Consider the following 16,770-nt stretch of genomic DNA (forward strand, 5'->3'; position numbering starts at 1 on the left):
CACAATGCCAGTATTATTTGTGTCATCTCTAATGCCAGTGACCTGGGTTCAAATCCCATCATTGTGCATAGGGAGTTTGTACACTCTTCCTGTGTCTGTGTGAGATTCCTCTGGGTGCTCCAGCTTCATCCCATATTCCAAAGATGTATGGATTAGTAGGTTAATTGGTCACATTGACAGCATGGGTTTGTTTGGTCAAAAGGACTGGTTGCCATGCTTACAATTTGCTGTTTAGACTATTTAACCACTGGCCTAAATCAGAGATGAGAGTGAATTTCATTCACTCTCCATGATCTTCGCTCCTTTTCCAGGGTGTAGGAGCCTTTCACTGTTCCGCTGTGGGGTCAATTTAAATGTTAGCCTAGATAGACTGAAAAGACAAGGGTGTTGGTTGGGATGAGAGCCGATTTCACTTGTTCTCTGTGGTAGCCATCTCCATGGCACTGAGGCTATGAAGACTGCCCCAGCTGCTGTGCTCCATGACCACTAATATGATGAATTGATAAGTGAGGCTTTGGGCCTACTCCGGGGCTCAGATATGGCAACTTAATTTTTGGTTTGGAATGCTGTTGTTGATCGCTTCAATTGTTTACATGATTAAAATTTCTTTTTTCTTTCTCTTGCACATCAAGTCTTACTTCTATATTTTCATTTTTTTTAAAATTGGGCTCTTTTGGGTTTCTTGCTTTGTGCTACCTGCCAGCAAGCAAGTCTCAAGGTTGTATAACTTATGCATTCTTTGATAATAAATTAATCTTGATTCTTGAATCTTGAAATACCTCTTTTATTCACATCCAGGTCATTAGTAACCATTACAACAATCAATGGTAACAACACCAATCCCTGTGTATTCACTTGTCAGAATCTTCCTAAGTGAAAAACATCCTATCTTCTGCTTCTATCACCAAACTAATTTTAGATCCAATTAGCCAGCTCACCTTGGCCCCCATGTGCCTTAACCTTCTGAATAAGTCTACAATTGCCCCTATAACCCATTTGAACTGGGCTCTATTATTGTTTATTCCTTTTGTCTTATCCATCTTTCCTCAGATGCTGCCTGACCTGCTGAGTATTTCCAGCATTTTTTGTCAATATTTTCCACCTAACCTCCTTCCAGCACACCTTAAGGTCAGGTCCTTAATTACATTGGTCTATTCTGAATTAAACAGAGCATCTGCTGTTTAACACATGACCCAGACAGCTATCAAAGACAACAATTTGGTATTCCATTCCGCTAGTTTTAAGAAATAATTTATCATAATACAAAATACATCATATCAAAATACAGTCAATAAAAACAATATTTACTCAGCCATTCCTTAATGGCTATTCTTGTAACTAGCAGAAAGCTAGAATCATAAAAATATGAATATCAGAGTACTGTAATTCATTTTGTCACAAGTTCCACCCCATTCCTACGAGTTTGCTTCCTGAAACCAGTGAAACTCAGTAGAGTTGTGCAAAGATATAAAATAGGAACAATATCATATGCTTCACAGGATTCAAAAGCAGTAAACCATGGACTTTGTGTTTCTTTATTTCATGATCTCCCTGTCAGGTAAGTGACTGTATCTGTTCTTGAAATCACATTGGTATTTGATAATATGCAAGTTAGATTTTATTATAACTAGGGACAACTAGAAGAGTTTGCATGTCAGTAGCTAATTTAAATGGATGGAATATCTTGCGATCACTATCATTCAATCTCTCCACCTCCTGGATATATTGTTTCCTAGAGAATTGGACATATCCAACCATGGAAACAAGAGGATAAAAATTAGTGCCCTATATTTCTGGACGTATGTGCAAACTCGTACACAAATCAGCCATCATACTTCCTTCATTACAATATGACATGGTTTCAAATCGCTTTGGGATTTTTTGAAGATGATCCAAGTTTTCCTTACTTTCATCAGCTTTGTGCATCGTCTACTCCAGATAGATGTACTTATATTTAAATGATTAAATATAAATAATTATAAGCTACTTTAATAATTAAATAATTAAAGCTACTTTAAGCACGGGCATGTCCCAGCAAATGACAAAGGCTTATTGATCATCTATTTTTTAAATCACTTTCTATTTTTTAATGCACAAAGTGGACTGTTACGAGCCATATTGTACTAGTATAAAGCCCGTTTGGCGACTGGGCAAAAATTAATTGCAAAATGTTATGAAGAATTGCGAAATTATCTACTTTTGCAGGAAGCAAAGAAAAGCAGAACATTCTGTGTATGTTTTTTAAGAGATGAGAGGGTAGTTAAAACTTGGAATTTCCAGAGATCTAAATTGCCCTGTGTATGAAACTGCTCCCATAATTAGAGAAATTTAGGGCCCGAGGAAAGGTGTTTGCAGCAATTTACAAGGATCGACAGGTGATATAAGGAAAACTAATTTAGAAATTATAAAATCTAGGCAAGAATCTATGACCTGCCAGTAAGTTTCTCAGTCCCCATGAAAGCCCATGCATTTAAAGGGTAAACTGAAACTGCTGATTAAAATGCAGAACAGGCTATGAGCAAAACAGCAACAACTTTTTAAACATTTCAAAGTTCAAAGTAAATTTATTACTAAAGTACGTATACAGTATTACTCCATATACGACCCTGAGCTTAATTTTCTTGCGGGCATTTACAGCAAATAGAAAGAAATTCAATAGAATCTATGAAAAACCACACAGGGCAGAGAAAGTCAAAAATCCAATCTGCAAAAGACAACAAATTTTGGAAACACACAAAAAAAGAAAATAATAATATTAATTATAGTATCTATGTAAATCTTCAGAAAGCCAAACAATACTAAACAGCACTAGATAGTCCTAAAGTCCCTAGCAATTGAGAAATGAGCAAACTTGGCTATTCCTGTATTCCAGGTTTTACCAGCTTAAGCTGAGAAAAAATAAATTGCAATAATAAGATACAATACAACTGATGGATGAATATAAAACATATAAGTATCTGGGATATCAATAAGCAAAGAAAAAGCATAGATCATAGTGCGAGGAAGGAAAAGCTTTTGACAGAATTTAGCTCAAGGTTTAAGAAAATCTACCAATCAGAGCTCGGCAGTAAAAACATAACAAAGACATTAAACACCTTCCATATATCTATATTGATGTATCCTTTCGACATGATACCCTGGTCTGAAACAGATCAGGAAAATTTACAAAGAAAAATAAGAAGAAAGAAATGACAAATTTCAGAAAACATTATGTACACTCTAATGCACTTAGATTAACATTACTGTGGAGGGAAGGAGGAAGAGGAATAACAGAGATTAAAAACTTCTGAGGACATATTATCATCAATGAAAACAGGATTCAATACTCCATGTGAGCATATGCAATTCTGATAAGAAGTACACACCATTAAACTCAAATGAGAGCATAACACAGAAAAATGAAGAAATTATCACTGTTAAAGAAAAAGTTAACCAATGGAAGAGCATGACCCTTCATGGAACATATCCCCATGATCTGTGCAGACAAGATGTCGACGAGGATGCGTCAAACGCCTGGCTCAGAATTAAAGACTTCTTCCCAGAAACAGAAGGATTCCTTGTGGTAATATAGGACCGAGTGGTTAACACAAAAACAAACCAAAAATACATAATAAAAGATCAACAAATTCAAGATGATAAATGTAGAAACTGCCAAGAAAAACCATAAATAATCCAACACATTACCGGATCCTGTAGCAGTTTAACTCAGTCTAATTATTTACACATGCACAATCAAGTAGCAAACATCATTCATCATAATCTTGCTTTAAAACACAAACATTAAAAATCATCCCTTACCATAAATACAAGCCTGATCGAGCTTTAGAGTCAGAATACCACAAATTATATTACGACTGATCCATTATTACAGATAGGACAATCCATAATAACCTTCCAGATATAACAATACAGGATAAGCAAGCAAGAACAACCTGCTTAATAGATATAGCCATTCCAAACACACAAAACCTACAGAAATCAGTAAGTGAAAAACACCAGAAATATGCTCAATTAAAAGAGGAAATTGGAAGATAAGACTTTGGAACATGAACAGGATATACATTGTCCTGATAGCAATATCTACAACTGGTATCATCCCAAATACACAACACAATAGCATTAAAGAATTAGGGCTACACAGCAATTTCTATATAAATCTTCAGAAAGGCACAATACTAACCACCACTAGAGTAGTCCAAAAGTTCCTAACAATTGTAAAATGATTGTGCTTAGCTCTGCCCGCACCTCAGGTTTTACCAGCGTGAGCTGAGAAAAAAGTGTTTTTGTCATAATCATAAATAAGCAGTAAATATCAAGACCAGTAGAATCCTTAAAACTGAGTCCATCAATTGTGGAATTAGTTCTGTGATGGGATGTGTGAGGTTACCCTCTCTGATGTTCCAAGGGTAATAACTGGTCCTAAAATGGATTTTTTATTTGTATAGCACTCTTAACATAGAAAGCACCATGAGGCACCTCACAAGATTTAACAGCTAAGATGCCGACACCAGGCTATGTGATGAGATGTAAGAAGTGAAAGCAGAAATCTTTTTGCTCAGTTGGTCAGGTAGTATCTGTGGAAAGAAGGAACATTAATGTTTCAGCTTCTAGGTCTTTTGTCAGACCCTTCTAGCATGGACACAAGAGAGGGCAATACACCAAATACTGCTGGAACATTTTGCGTCCTGAGATCTCAACTGTCCATTATCCCCCTTAGATGCTGACTGAAGTACTGAGTCCCTCCAGTGGTTTGAATGCTCCTTCTGGGGTAGAGCCTGACGTGTTAATTGCTTCACTGTCCTCTGACGCTCCCTGACCAGCGGAGTGGTTCCAGCACTTCCTGTTTATATTTCAGAATTCCATCATCTCCAGTGCTTCTTTTTTTGCTTGATTTTCCTCTGCTGACGTGGGCAAGGGGGTCTTATGGACAGCTTAAAAGGGGAGAGAGTTGGAGATGAGTAGAAGGGCAACAGTTGAAGGCATGCCTGCAGTATTAGAGGGGTCAAGAGGCTGTATTTAGAGGAATGCAGAGATTCTGGTTGTTAAAAGGCTTGAGATTCTGGAGATGGGAACAAGGCAAGATAATGCAGTAAAATGAAAGCAAGGATGAGTACTTCGAAGATTCTGTTTAACTAGAAAAGATCAGCAATTGCAAAGATGTCAGGTAATTGGAGCTTGGTGCGAGTTAGGACACAAGGACCATAATTTCAATTGCTCCTAAGTTCTCAAGTGAACACTCAGAGTTATGAGACAGAAGAGCTTCTGAAGGTGCTAGAAATCTTGAGCAACATGCACAAAGTGCTGGAGGAAATTAGCAGATCAGGCAGCTTCTATGCAGGAAAATAAACAGTTGACATTTCAGGTGGAGACCCTTCATTAGGACTGGAAAGAAACGGGGCAGAAACAAGAATAAGATCGTGGAAGGAGTGGGAGGAGTGCAAGCTGGTAGGTGATAGAGGAAACCATATGAAGGGATAGGTGGGGAGGGAGAAGCTGGGAGAGATGAGGGGGAAAGGGTAAAGGGCTGAAGAAGAGATGTGGATCATGGAATAAAGGGGAGGAGATGGGGAACCACAAGGAAGTGATGGGCAGGTAATGAGGGTGGGAGAGGAGAAGAGAAGGGATGAATGGGTAACCAGAACAATGATGGAAAATGGGGGAAATAAAGGTGGGGTAATTACCAGATGTTAGAGAAATCAGTGCAAAATGTAGGCTGTTTATTTCCTTCCATTGATGCTGCCTGATCTGATAAATCATTCCAGAAATTTTCATGTGCTACTGAGTTATTAATCTGTTGCAATTATTATACTTTAACATGTCCATTGTATTTTCACATTGAACAGTTGCAAATGCTACTCTAAGAGGACCACAAGTAGTAAATGGAAATGAGGGAGATTCAGTCCAGATTACCTGTACCTACCACATGCATTACCGCAACTATCAGAAATACTGGTGCAAAAGCAGGAGCAGGTCAGCCTGTACCGTTCTGGTAAAAACTCAAGGCTCTGAGGAGACAATCTCTGAAGGCAGGATAAGCATTAAAGATGATAAAAGAGCCGGGGAGTTTACAGTCACAATGGACCAGCTAACTCTGAATGATCAAGGCATGTATTGGTGTGGAATTATGAGATTTTTGATGGACCTGCAAACTCCTGTAAAACTGGACATCTTTGAAAGTAAGGCTTAAACATACTTCTGTAATTATTAATGCTTTTTGCATAGACTGCTGCATGGTTTAATGCATAATTTGCTGAATCGTTCAAAGCTTTCAACAGAATTGTATTGTATATATGAGCAGAGGAAGGGCAGTTCATATTTAATTTGAAAAGTGTGAGGTGTTGCATTTGGGGAGGGCAAATGTAAGGGGAAAATACTGAGTGAATGGCAGGACCTTAAGACCATTGATGCACAGTGGGATTTTGAGGTCAAATGCATTGATCTTGAAAGTGGCAACAACAAAAGACGCCACAGTAACGTCGCGGTTAGCACAACAATATTACAGCTTGGGGTGTCAGAATTCAGAGTTTAATCCCAGGGTCCTCTGTAAGGACACTTCTTGTGGGCTTTCTCCAGACCTCCCAGATTCCTCCCACACACAAATACGTACTGGCTAGTAGGTTAATTGGTCATTGTGATTAGGTTATGGTTAAATCGATTGCTGGGCGGTGCAACTCAAAGGGCCTAAAGAACCTGTCCCATGCTGTATCTCTAAACAAAAATAAATAAACAGGGCAGTAAGTAAGGCATTTGGCATGCCTGCCTTTAGCTGCCGGGGTACTGAGTATAAAATTCTTGGAATCATGTTGCAGCTGTATGAAAGTTTGATCAGGCCACATTTGGAGTTACTGTTCGGTTCTGGTTGTCCCATAACATTAAGGGTGGAGAAGATTTGGAGAGGGTGTCTGGGAAGTTCACCATGATGCTTACAGCATAGTGGATATGAGCTATAACGAGAGGCACATAGCATCTGGGTAACATAAAACTCTCCCTGCACATCTCCCCTAAATTTCCCCCTTTAGTCTTAAAGTTTTGCCTTCTACTATTTGACATTTCCCTCCTGGGAAAGACTCCATCTACCCTATCTATGTTTCTCATAATTTTATAAACTATTAGATCTTCCCTCAGCTTCTGGTGATCCAGAGAAAACAATTCAAATCTGTCTATTATCAGGTTATAGCTCATATTCATTTATGCTGTGAGAGGTGGTGGTGCAAGCAGACATGATTCGCTTGTTCATTACGTGCCATGTTGTAAGACGTGGGCGATCATGATCCTTCCATGACCATGATTGTTCTTGGCAAATTTTTCTGCAGAAGTGCTTTGCCATTGCCTTCTTCTGGGCAGTTCCTTTACAAAGCTGGGTTGACCCCAGCCATTGTCAATACTCTTCGGCAATTGTCTGCCTGGTGTCATAACGAGGGCTTGTGATAAGCACCCTCTGCTCATACGACCATTCACTGCCTGCTCCCATGGCTTCTCATGACCCTGATCGGGGGCTAAGCGAATGCTACACTTTGCCCAAGGGTGACGACAGGCTAGCGGAGGGGAGGGGCGCCTTGCGCCACCCAGACATGGTAGAGACATATTTCCACTTTGCCACCCATAACATGAGAGCGATATTTAAGAGGCATTTAGACAGACTCATGAACATGAAGGGAAGGGAGGAATATGGATCATGTGCATGGAAGACGCAAGTTCTTTCATTTGGCATCATAGCACAGAAACAATGGAATGAAGTGCCTATTCATGTGCTGTACTATTCTAAAAAAATAAATAAAAATCTATTAAGAAATTAAGCTATTTCCTATTGGTATTAATTTCATGCCATTATATTTTAAATACAGCACTTGCTTAGTGCAAAGTAAATGGTGCAACTTATAATAAACATTTACCTGCCCAACCACCTGACAGATATTTCCCTTATTTTTAACAGGTCATCAGTTACTTCCTCCAGTCACAGATTACTTATCAGCACAGGAAATCGGGTAAAAGCAAAATCTTTATAAAATTATACCTTACAAGCACTCGCTCTATATCTGCACAACTGTAATGATGACTGCTGTACATGGGATGATTAATGATACTTTGAGGTTCTACAGGTCAAAATCAGACTCCAAATAAGGACTATTATCACTGTCTTGTGTGATGTAAAATCTGTTGCTTTGCAGCAGCAGAACAGAACAAAAACATAAAATTAATATAATTTACAAAATAAATAAATTGCGCAAATAACAGGAATAACGAGGTAGTATTCATAGGATTATGGACTGTTCAGAACTCTGGTGATGAAGGGGAAGAAGCTGTTCCTAAATAAGTGTAGGTCTTCTTGTTCCCCTGTACCTTCTCCCTGATGGTAGAAATGAGAAAAGGCCATGTCCCCGATGATGTCATCGTCGGTAGGCCACATCTGGAATTTCCATTTGGTGGACGATTTCCCTCCACGCCGCTCTGGCATATTGGGAAATCATGTACCTGGCAAGTGGTTTGCCTTTGCCTTCTGCCGGGTGAGTTTTTTTTAAGAGATCACCAGCTCCTAACCCAGCACAGATGGAGAGCGTGCAAGGGAGCCAGCCGGATTCGAACTCGGGACCTCTCGTCCCGAAGTCCAGTGCTGATGCCACGACGCCACCAGCCAAGCACCCCAATGATGAGTGATCTTAATAAAGGATGCCACTTTCTTAACGCACCACCTCCTAAAGATGCCCTTGATGGTGGGGAGGTTGTGCCTGCCATGGAACTGGCTGAGTCTACAACCCTCTCCAGCCTTCTGCAATCTTGTGCATTGAAGCCTCTATACCCAGGTGTAATGCAAGCAGTCAGAATGATCTCCACTTTACATCTATACAAGTTGCAAATCTTTGTTGATATGCCAAATCTCCTCAAACTCCTAATGAAGGAGAGCCTTCTTTGTAGTCACATTAATGTGTTATGAGCAGGATAGAATCTTGGAGATGCTGACATCCAGAAACTAGAAGCTGCTCACTCTTTCCATCACGACTAGTCTCCTCAATGTGGACTGGTGTGTGTTCTCCCAATGCCCTGTTCCTGAAGTCCACAATTCATTCCTTGGTTTTATTGACATTGAGTGCGAGGTTGTCACAACACCACTCAGCCAACAAATCTTTCTCAATCCTCTCTGCCTCTTTGTCATCATCTAGGATTTTACCGGCAGTGGTGTCATCTGCGTTAGGAAATCGAAGGTTTATTTTAAACTGTTTGAGTCAAGTGAATATTATTGATCATGCAAAAATGTAAAATGGGTGACAGGGAATCAATGTGCTAAATTTCTCCTGCTGATGCCTATGCCCTAATGTTGTGATTATAATGTAAACACTACCAGCACTTGCTGAAACTAGTGCAGCTTGCTGGTTTCAGATGATCTGCAGTTTAATTTGGTGGGACAGAAGCAATTACTTGAAAAGGAAACCAAAATTATTGACAGACTGACTGAGCAACTCAATACTGTATGCCACACCTCCAAATAATGGTGTGCCAAGTCGAAAAAAAGTACATTATATCCTTTATTACAAAACCAGCAAGGACAAACGATTTTATACAGCGATAAACAATATTAATGATATAAGTAAGTAGGCGGTCAACAAAAAAAATCCAAGCCCTGCTCAGTCTCTATCTCTAACTAAACTAACAACACAAAGGGTGAATACGTGACTGTACTCATTTGTTTGTACCACACCCAACCCACGTGGCAAAATTATCATAACCCAAAATAAAGTGCGCAACATAAAATACAATACGTACAGGCAGAAAATAGAAACAGTACATGGCTCCTACAGGTAGCACGCTAAAAGGAGTTTGGTTACATTAACAAACTAATATTCAGGATTTTGAGCTAGTATCAGTTTAAAAAAGCCCTGAAAATATTAAGCTTTATTGTATTAAATTTAGGTATATTTTTAATGGTCTACCAAGCCATTAGAGAGGTGAATATGGGGAATTCGATGCCACATACTCCTGGGGAAATCCAATCACTGGTTACATTTAAAACAGAGATTGATAGGTACTTAATTAGTAAAGGTGCCAAAGGTTATGGAGAGAAGGCAGGAAAATGGCGTTGAGAGGGAAAATAAATAGGGCACCACAGTAGCGTAGTGGTTAGTGCAGCACAAGTATAGCCCAGGGTATAGGAGTTCAGAATTCAATTCCGGCACTACCTGTAAGGAGTTTGTACTATTTCCCCGTGACGGTGTGGGTTTTCTCAGGTGCTCCAGTTTCCTCCCACATTCCAAAGACGTACTGGTTAGTAGATTAGTTGGTCATTGTAAGTTGTCCTGTGATTAGGCTCGGGTTGAATAGGTGGGTTGCTGGCGGATTCAGCTCTTTGGGCTGGAGTAGCCTGGTCTGCGCTGTATCTCTAAATAAGTTAACAGAGCACACCCGATGGACCAAATGGCCTAATTCTGCTCCCATCATTAGTGATCTATGGACTTCTGGGAATAAATATTGTTTATAAAATTTACCAATCCCTAAAACTTAATTTAATGTATATGGATAGGGTATTCTTATTACAACACTTTTGGCCAATCCCATCGATCCAGTCCCCTCTCTCTTTCAATAGACAATAGACAATAGGTGCAGAAGTAGACCATTCAGCCCTTCGAGCCTGCACCGCCATTCTGAGATCATGGCTGATCATCTACTATCAATACCCGGTTCCTGCCTTGTCCCCATATCCCTTGATTCCCCTGTCCATAAGATACCTATCTAGCTCCTTCTTGAAAGCATCCAGAGAATTGGCCTCCACTATCTTCCGAGGCAGTGCATTCCAGACCCCCACAACTCTCTGGGAGAAGAAGTTTTTCCTTAACTCTGTCCTAAATGACCTACCCCTTATTCTCAAACCATGCCCTCTGGTACTGGACTCTCCCAGCATCTGGAACATATTTCCTGCCTCTATCTTGTCCAATCCCTTAATAATCTTATATGTTGCAATCAGATCCCCTCTCAATCTCCTTAATTCCAGCATGTACAAGCCCAGTCTCTCTAACCCCTCTGCGTAAGACAGTCCAGACATCCCAGGAATTAACCTCGTGAATCTACGCTGCACTTCCTCTACAGCCAGGATGTCCTTCCTTAACCCTGGAGACCAAAACTGTACACAATACTCCAGGTGTGGTCTCACCAGGGCTCTGTACAAATGCAAAATGATTTCCTTGCTCTTGTACTCAATTCCCTTTGTAATAAAGGCCAACATTCCATTAGCCTTCTTCACTGCCTGCTGCACTTGCTCATTCACCTTCAGTGACTGATGAGCAAGGACTCCTAGATCTCTTTGTATTTCTCCCTTACCTAACTCTACACTGTTCAGATAATAATCTGCCTTACTGTTCTTACTCCCAAAGTGGATAACCTCACACTTATTCACATTAAACGCCATCTGCCAAGTATCTGCCCACTCACCCAGCCTATCCAAGTCACCCTGAATTCTCCTAACATCCTCATCACATGTCACACTGCCACCCAGCTTAGTATCATCAGCAAATTTGCTGATGTTATTCTCAATGCCTTCATCTAAATCGTTGACGTAAATCGTAAACAGCTGTGGTCCCAATACCGAGCCCTGTGGCACCCCACTAGTCACCACCTGCCATTCCGAGAAACACCCATTCACCGCTACCCTTTGCTTTCTATCTGCCAACCAGTTTTCTATCCATGTCAATGTCTTCCCCCCAATGCCATGAGCTTTGATTTTACCCACCAATCTCCTATGTGGGACCTTATCAAATGCCTTCTGAAAATCGAGGTACACTACATCCACTGGATCTCCCCCATCTAACTTCCTGGTTACATCCTCGAAAAACTCCAACAGATTAGTCAAGCATGATTTACCCTTGGTAAATCCATGCTGGCTCGGTCCAATCCTATCACTGCTATCTAGATATGCCACTATTTCATCCTTAATAATGAACTCTAGCTGTTTCCCTGTATCCCAGCTACATATTCTCTCTCACAAATGCCTATCAACTCCCTTTGCATCTTTTTAACATTAACCAACACTAAGGGGCAGCTTACAGTGTTCAGTTTGCCAATCAGTAAGTCTTTTGGTGATGGGAGGAAACCAGAGCATTTGGGGGAAGGCAACATGGAAACTCCGCACAAGAAGCACCCAAGTTCGGGATTGAACCTCAGCCCATGGAAATGGGAGGTACCAGCACTAACTGCTCCACCATCACGTCACGAGGTAACATTACCTGTTACTCTGCACAAAGAAAGCACGTGAGAGTCTGATTCACCTCACAGTCCTTCTCTTCACTACACTGTGCAACGTGGACTGCAGCAGAGGTTTAGAAGCAAGGCAGTAATCATATCGCATCACTGATCTGGGAAATCAGGGGTTCAAATTCCAACAAATCAGATAAAAAATGAATACTCATTTAATTAATGACATTAATTAAATTGATATAGAAAATAAACTAATATCAAAAAGATATTCTTTGTGAAAATACGTCTAGTTTATCAATGTCCTTTAGGGAAGGAAGTCTGCCAGCCTTGCATAGTCTGGCATATGTATAACTCAGTACTCAAAGCAATGTGTTTGACTTGCAATTTCCCACTGAAATGGTTTAACTCTTTGCATGACCTTTACATCTACCTTAGGGGTTCCCAACCTGGGGTCCATGGACCCCTTTGTTAACCGTAAGGCTCCAGAGCATAAAAAGAAGTTGGGAACCCCTGATCTACATGGTCTGCTGATGGCTCATGAGGTATAGAAATAAAACATGAGGCATCAATCGTGCTGCCAGGAGTGGTGGTAGAGGTAGATACATTAGGGACATTTAAGAGGCCCTTAGATAGGCCAAATGCATATTGGGTCAATAACATAATGGGCCAACAGCATGATGAGCCTACAACATAATGAGCCCTCAACATATCAGGCCAACAGCATAAAGGGCTTACAATATAGCAGGCCAACAACATAACCAGCCAAATGAATAACGAGCCCACAACGTAACAGGCCAAAGCATAACGAGCCTACAACATAACCAGCCAAATGCATAATGGGCCAACAACATAGTAGGCCAACAGCCTGCAAGCCTACAACACAACAGGCCAACAGCATAGCAAGCCTACAATATAACAGGCCAACAGCATAACAGGTCACCAACACCACAACTATCTTGCAATCAAATACAAATATCGGTTCACACATCCTTCTGTACATGTCATGAATGTTTTTGATTAAACTAGCTGCCTCTTTCCTCACAGGAAAATTAGTTCCAAATACTATTTCATATGGAACATTTTACGTTGGATCTTCTTTGTCATTCTTCTTCTCTGGGGTATAGTGGCCATGAGAATATAGACAAAGAAAATCTGGTAAGGTTTTTTCAAATTAATTATTTCTGTACTTATAAGTTCATCCTTAACACCTAAAAGCTATTCTTTGGAAACAGCTCTTTATAAATACTTCTGAAATGAAAACATAGCACTGTAAATAGACCATAGACCTTAGAAGTAAGCATTTGCCAATTAAAGTACCAATGGCATTTACATTGTTTCTATTAAAACAATAGTTTCTCAAAGTTTAAATAGCATGAAATGGACTGAATACACTCCTGCTATGCCATAGTTTTCAATTATTCTATATCTGTGTTGATCAAGATGAGGGAGCACTTTGCTATAAAACAAGTCCTCTTTCCTTCTTCTTTGATTACAGCTTGACATAACTAATGCCTTTTTAATGCTTCCAACTGCAGACTTACTGTTGACTAGAACAAAGACCATAGAACAGTACAGCACAGTATAGGTCCTTCAGACCATGATGTTGTGACGATCTTTTAAACTACTCCAAGATCAATCTAACCTTTCCCTCCCACATAGCTATTTTTTCTTTCATCCATTCGTTTAAGAGTCTCTTAGGTGTCCTTAAAGTATCTGTCTGCACTAACACCCCTGGCAGCGTGTTCCATGCACCCACCGCCATTTTCTATGTAACAAAAACCTACCTCTAACATCCTACCTACACTTTCCTCCAATCACCTCAAAATTAAACCCTTTCCTATTAGCCATTGCCACCCTGGGAAAAAGGTGCTGGCTATCCACTCCATCTATGCCTCTTGTCATTTATAAATCTCTATCAAGTCACCTCTCATCCTCCTTCACTCCAAAGAGAAAAGCCCTAGCTCAGTCAACCTTTCCTTGTAAGACATGCTCTCTAATCCAGGCAGCGTCCTGGTAATCTCCTCTGCACCCTCTCTAAAGCTTCCACGTCCTTCCAGAACAGAACACGGTACTCCAAGTGTGGTCTAATCAGAGTTTTATGGAGCTTCAACATTACTTTGTGGCTCTTGAACTCAGTCTCCTTCAGTTTTTTTTTTTGCATTTCCTCTCTATTTAGAAAATGTCAACATTTTTATTTCTTCAAACAAAGTGCATGACCATACACTTCCCAATACTGTATTTCATCACCATTTCTTTGCCCATTCTCCTAATCTGTCTGCCCTTCTGTAGCCTCTCTATCTATCTACCTGCCCTTCATCTATCTTCCTATTGTTCTTCCTAATGAAGGCTAACACACTGTACACCTTCTTAATCAACCTAACAACTTGCAGGGCAACTTTGAGGGATCTATGGATGTGGACACCAGGATCTCTCTGTTTCTCCACAGTGCTGAAAGTATTACCTTCAGGTTTGAACCTTCCAAAGTGTATCACTTCACACCTCTCTGGATTGAACTCCATCTGTTATTTCTCAGCCCAGCACTACATGCTGTCTATGTCCTATTGTAATTTATGACAAACTTTTACTCTATCCAACACCATCAACTTTATGTCATCTGCAAAATTCTCTTGTAAAACTTTCAATAAGATTTACATACAGACAGGCTGTCAGTTCCTTGACCTGCTGGGTATCTTGCACTCTCTGGTTTTATTCATTAACACAATAGTATCTTTTAATCAGCATGTGCTTAAATTAATGATTGTTAAGGAGAAATTGATAGCACAAAGCTCGTATTCTGCTTTGCAAGATATGAGTCATTCTTTGTTTTTGTCTTCCAGGGTGTGAGGGTCTGCTACATTACACAGCTGCTCCATAACTCACCAACACCTTCAAGACTATACAGGCAACTAAAGAGCAAGAACTATCTTCAACGTGTTCGGATTCACCACGCACACATCATGGACTGGCCCACGGATTCTGTGCTCTCAAAACCACTGATTGTCTTGCTGCATCTCTGCTCCCCAATACAAGGGAAATACAGCACACAGGGAAAATGTTGCACACTGGTGTCTTGCTGTGTAAAATGGAACTTCCAATAATCTCAGTTAAACCCATAGCTGGCCGCTGGAAAGCAGAAATGAGGGGAACCAGTCTGTAAGGAAACTCCAGGGCTATAAACCTACCACCATGTATTTTAGCTTCAATTACACTTAAGGGCACTCCTCAAGTTGTGATGACCACCTTCTGGATTTATTGTAGGAAGCAAAGGAACTTACTTCTCTGAGAGTAAGAGAGCTAATGCTGGCCTTCTCAATAGGAGTATCAATGTAGTTGGTCCCAGCAGCTCCAAGACCTATAATATCAATAAACAATTGAATTTCCTCATTTTGCACCCTGCTTTGTTTTCAATGGATGGGGGTGGAGCTTCACGACAGCTGTCCCAGTTTCAACCCCTTGTCCCTAATTATCGAAGTGAAATGCTTCACACTTTGTACATTTTCTGGACTTACAAAATTTCAAATTAGCCTATTTTATATGTTATTTCCTAATAATCTTATCCCTGTCTCATTATTCCAATGAGACAGGGAAGTTATGGTAGAGAACAGGAACCAAGGTGTACAAAGGCTACAATAAATCTAGTCAAGAAGAAAAGAAAAGCTTACAAAAAGGTTCAGAGTGCTAAGTGATGTTAGATATCTAGAAGATTATAAGGCCACTGGGAAGAAGCTTAAGAAGAAAATTAGGAGAGCCTGAAGGGGCCATGAGAAGGCCTTAGTGGGCAGGATTAAGGAAAACCCCAATGCATTCTACAAGTATGTAAAGAGCAAGAGGATAAGACGTGAAAGAATAGGACCTATCAAGTGTGACAGTGGGAAAGTGTGTATGGAACTGGAGGGAATAGCAGAGGTACTTAATGAATACTTTACTCCAGTATTCACTATGGAAAAGGATCTTAGTGATTGTAGTGATGACTTGCAGCAGACTGAAAAGATTGAGCATGTAGATATTAAGAAAGAGGATGTGCTGGAGCTTTCAGAAAGCATCAAGTTGGATAGGTCACCAGGAATGAATGAAATGTACCCCAGGCTACTGTGAGAGGCAAGGGAGGAGATTGCTGAGCCTCTGGTGATGATCTTTGCATCATCAATAGGTACGGGAGATGTTCCCGAGGACTGGAGGGTTGCAGATGTTGTTCCTTTATTCAAGAAAGGGAGTAGAGATAGCCCAAGAAATTATAGACCAATGCGTCTTACCTCAGTGGTTGGTAAATTGATGGGGAAGATCCTGAGAGGCAGGATTTATGAACATTTGGAGAGGTATAACATGATTAGGAGTAGTCAGCATGGCTTTGTCAAAGGCAGGTCATGCCATACGAGCCTGATTGAATATTTTGAGGATGTGACTAAACACATTGATGAAGAAAGAGCATCAATAGTTGCTCTTATATAGATTTCAGCAAGGCATGTGATAAGGTACCCTATGCAAGGCTTATTGAGAAAATAAAGAGGCATGGGATCCAAGGGGACATTGGTTTGTGGATCCAGAAATGCTTGCCCACAGAAGACAAAGAGTGGTTATAGACAGGTCATA

The 16,770-nt window shown here is 40.3% G+C and overlaps 1 protein-coding gene across 1 annotated transcript; it reads left to right on the plus strand.

Moving 5' to 3' along the window:
* Positions 1-1,445: 1,445 nt before the first annotated feature.
* LOC140717295 (CMRF35-like molecule 5) lies at positions 1,446-15,527 on the plus strand. The gene is made up of 5 exons (XM_073030735.1): positions 1,446-1,558; positions 5,844-6,176; positions 7,934-7,985; positions 13,225-13,335; positions 15,018-15,527. The coding sequence occupies exons 1-4, from the start codon at positions 1,519-1,521 to the stop codon at positions 13,319-13,321; spliced, it is 522 nt and encodes a 173-aa protein (XP_072886836.1). The 5' UTR covers positions 1,446-1,518; the 3' UTR covers positions 13,322-13,335; positions 15,018-15,527.
* The last annotated feature ends 1,243 nt before the right edge of the window (positions 15,528-16,770 follow it).

Source organism: Hemitrygon akajei, chromosome 27, assembly GCF_048418815.1.
Source record: "Hemitrygon akajei chromosome 27, sHemAka1.3, whole genome shotgun sequence".
Classification (NCBI taxonomy): domain Eukaryota; kingdom Metazoa; phylum Chordata; class Chondrichthyes; order Myliobatiformes; family Dasyatidae; genus Hemitrygon; species Hemitrygon akajei.

Excerpts from the sequence above, each read along its gene's own strand:
- LOC140717295 (XM_073030735.1), top strand. The coding sequence starts at position 1,519 with ATGGACTTTGTGTTTCTTTATTTCATGATCTCCCTGTCAG. Across the intron at positions 1,559-5,843 it reads TTTCATGATCTCCCTGTCAG|TTGCAAATGCTACTCTAAGA; the intron begins GTAAGTGACTGT and ends CACATTGAACAG. Across the intron at positions 6,177-7,933 it reads AAAACTGGACATCTTTGAAA|GTCATCAGTTACTTCCTCCA; the intron begins GTAAGGCTTAAA and ends TATTTTTAACAG.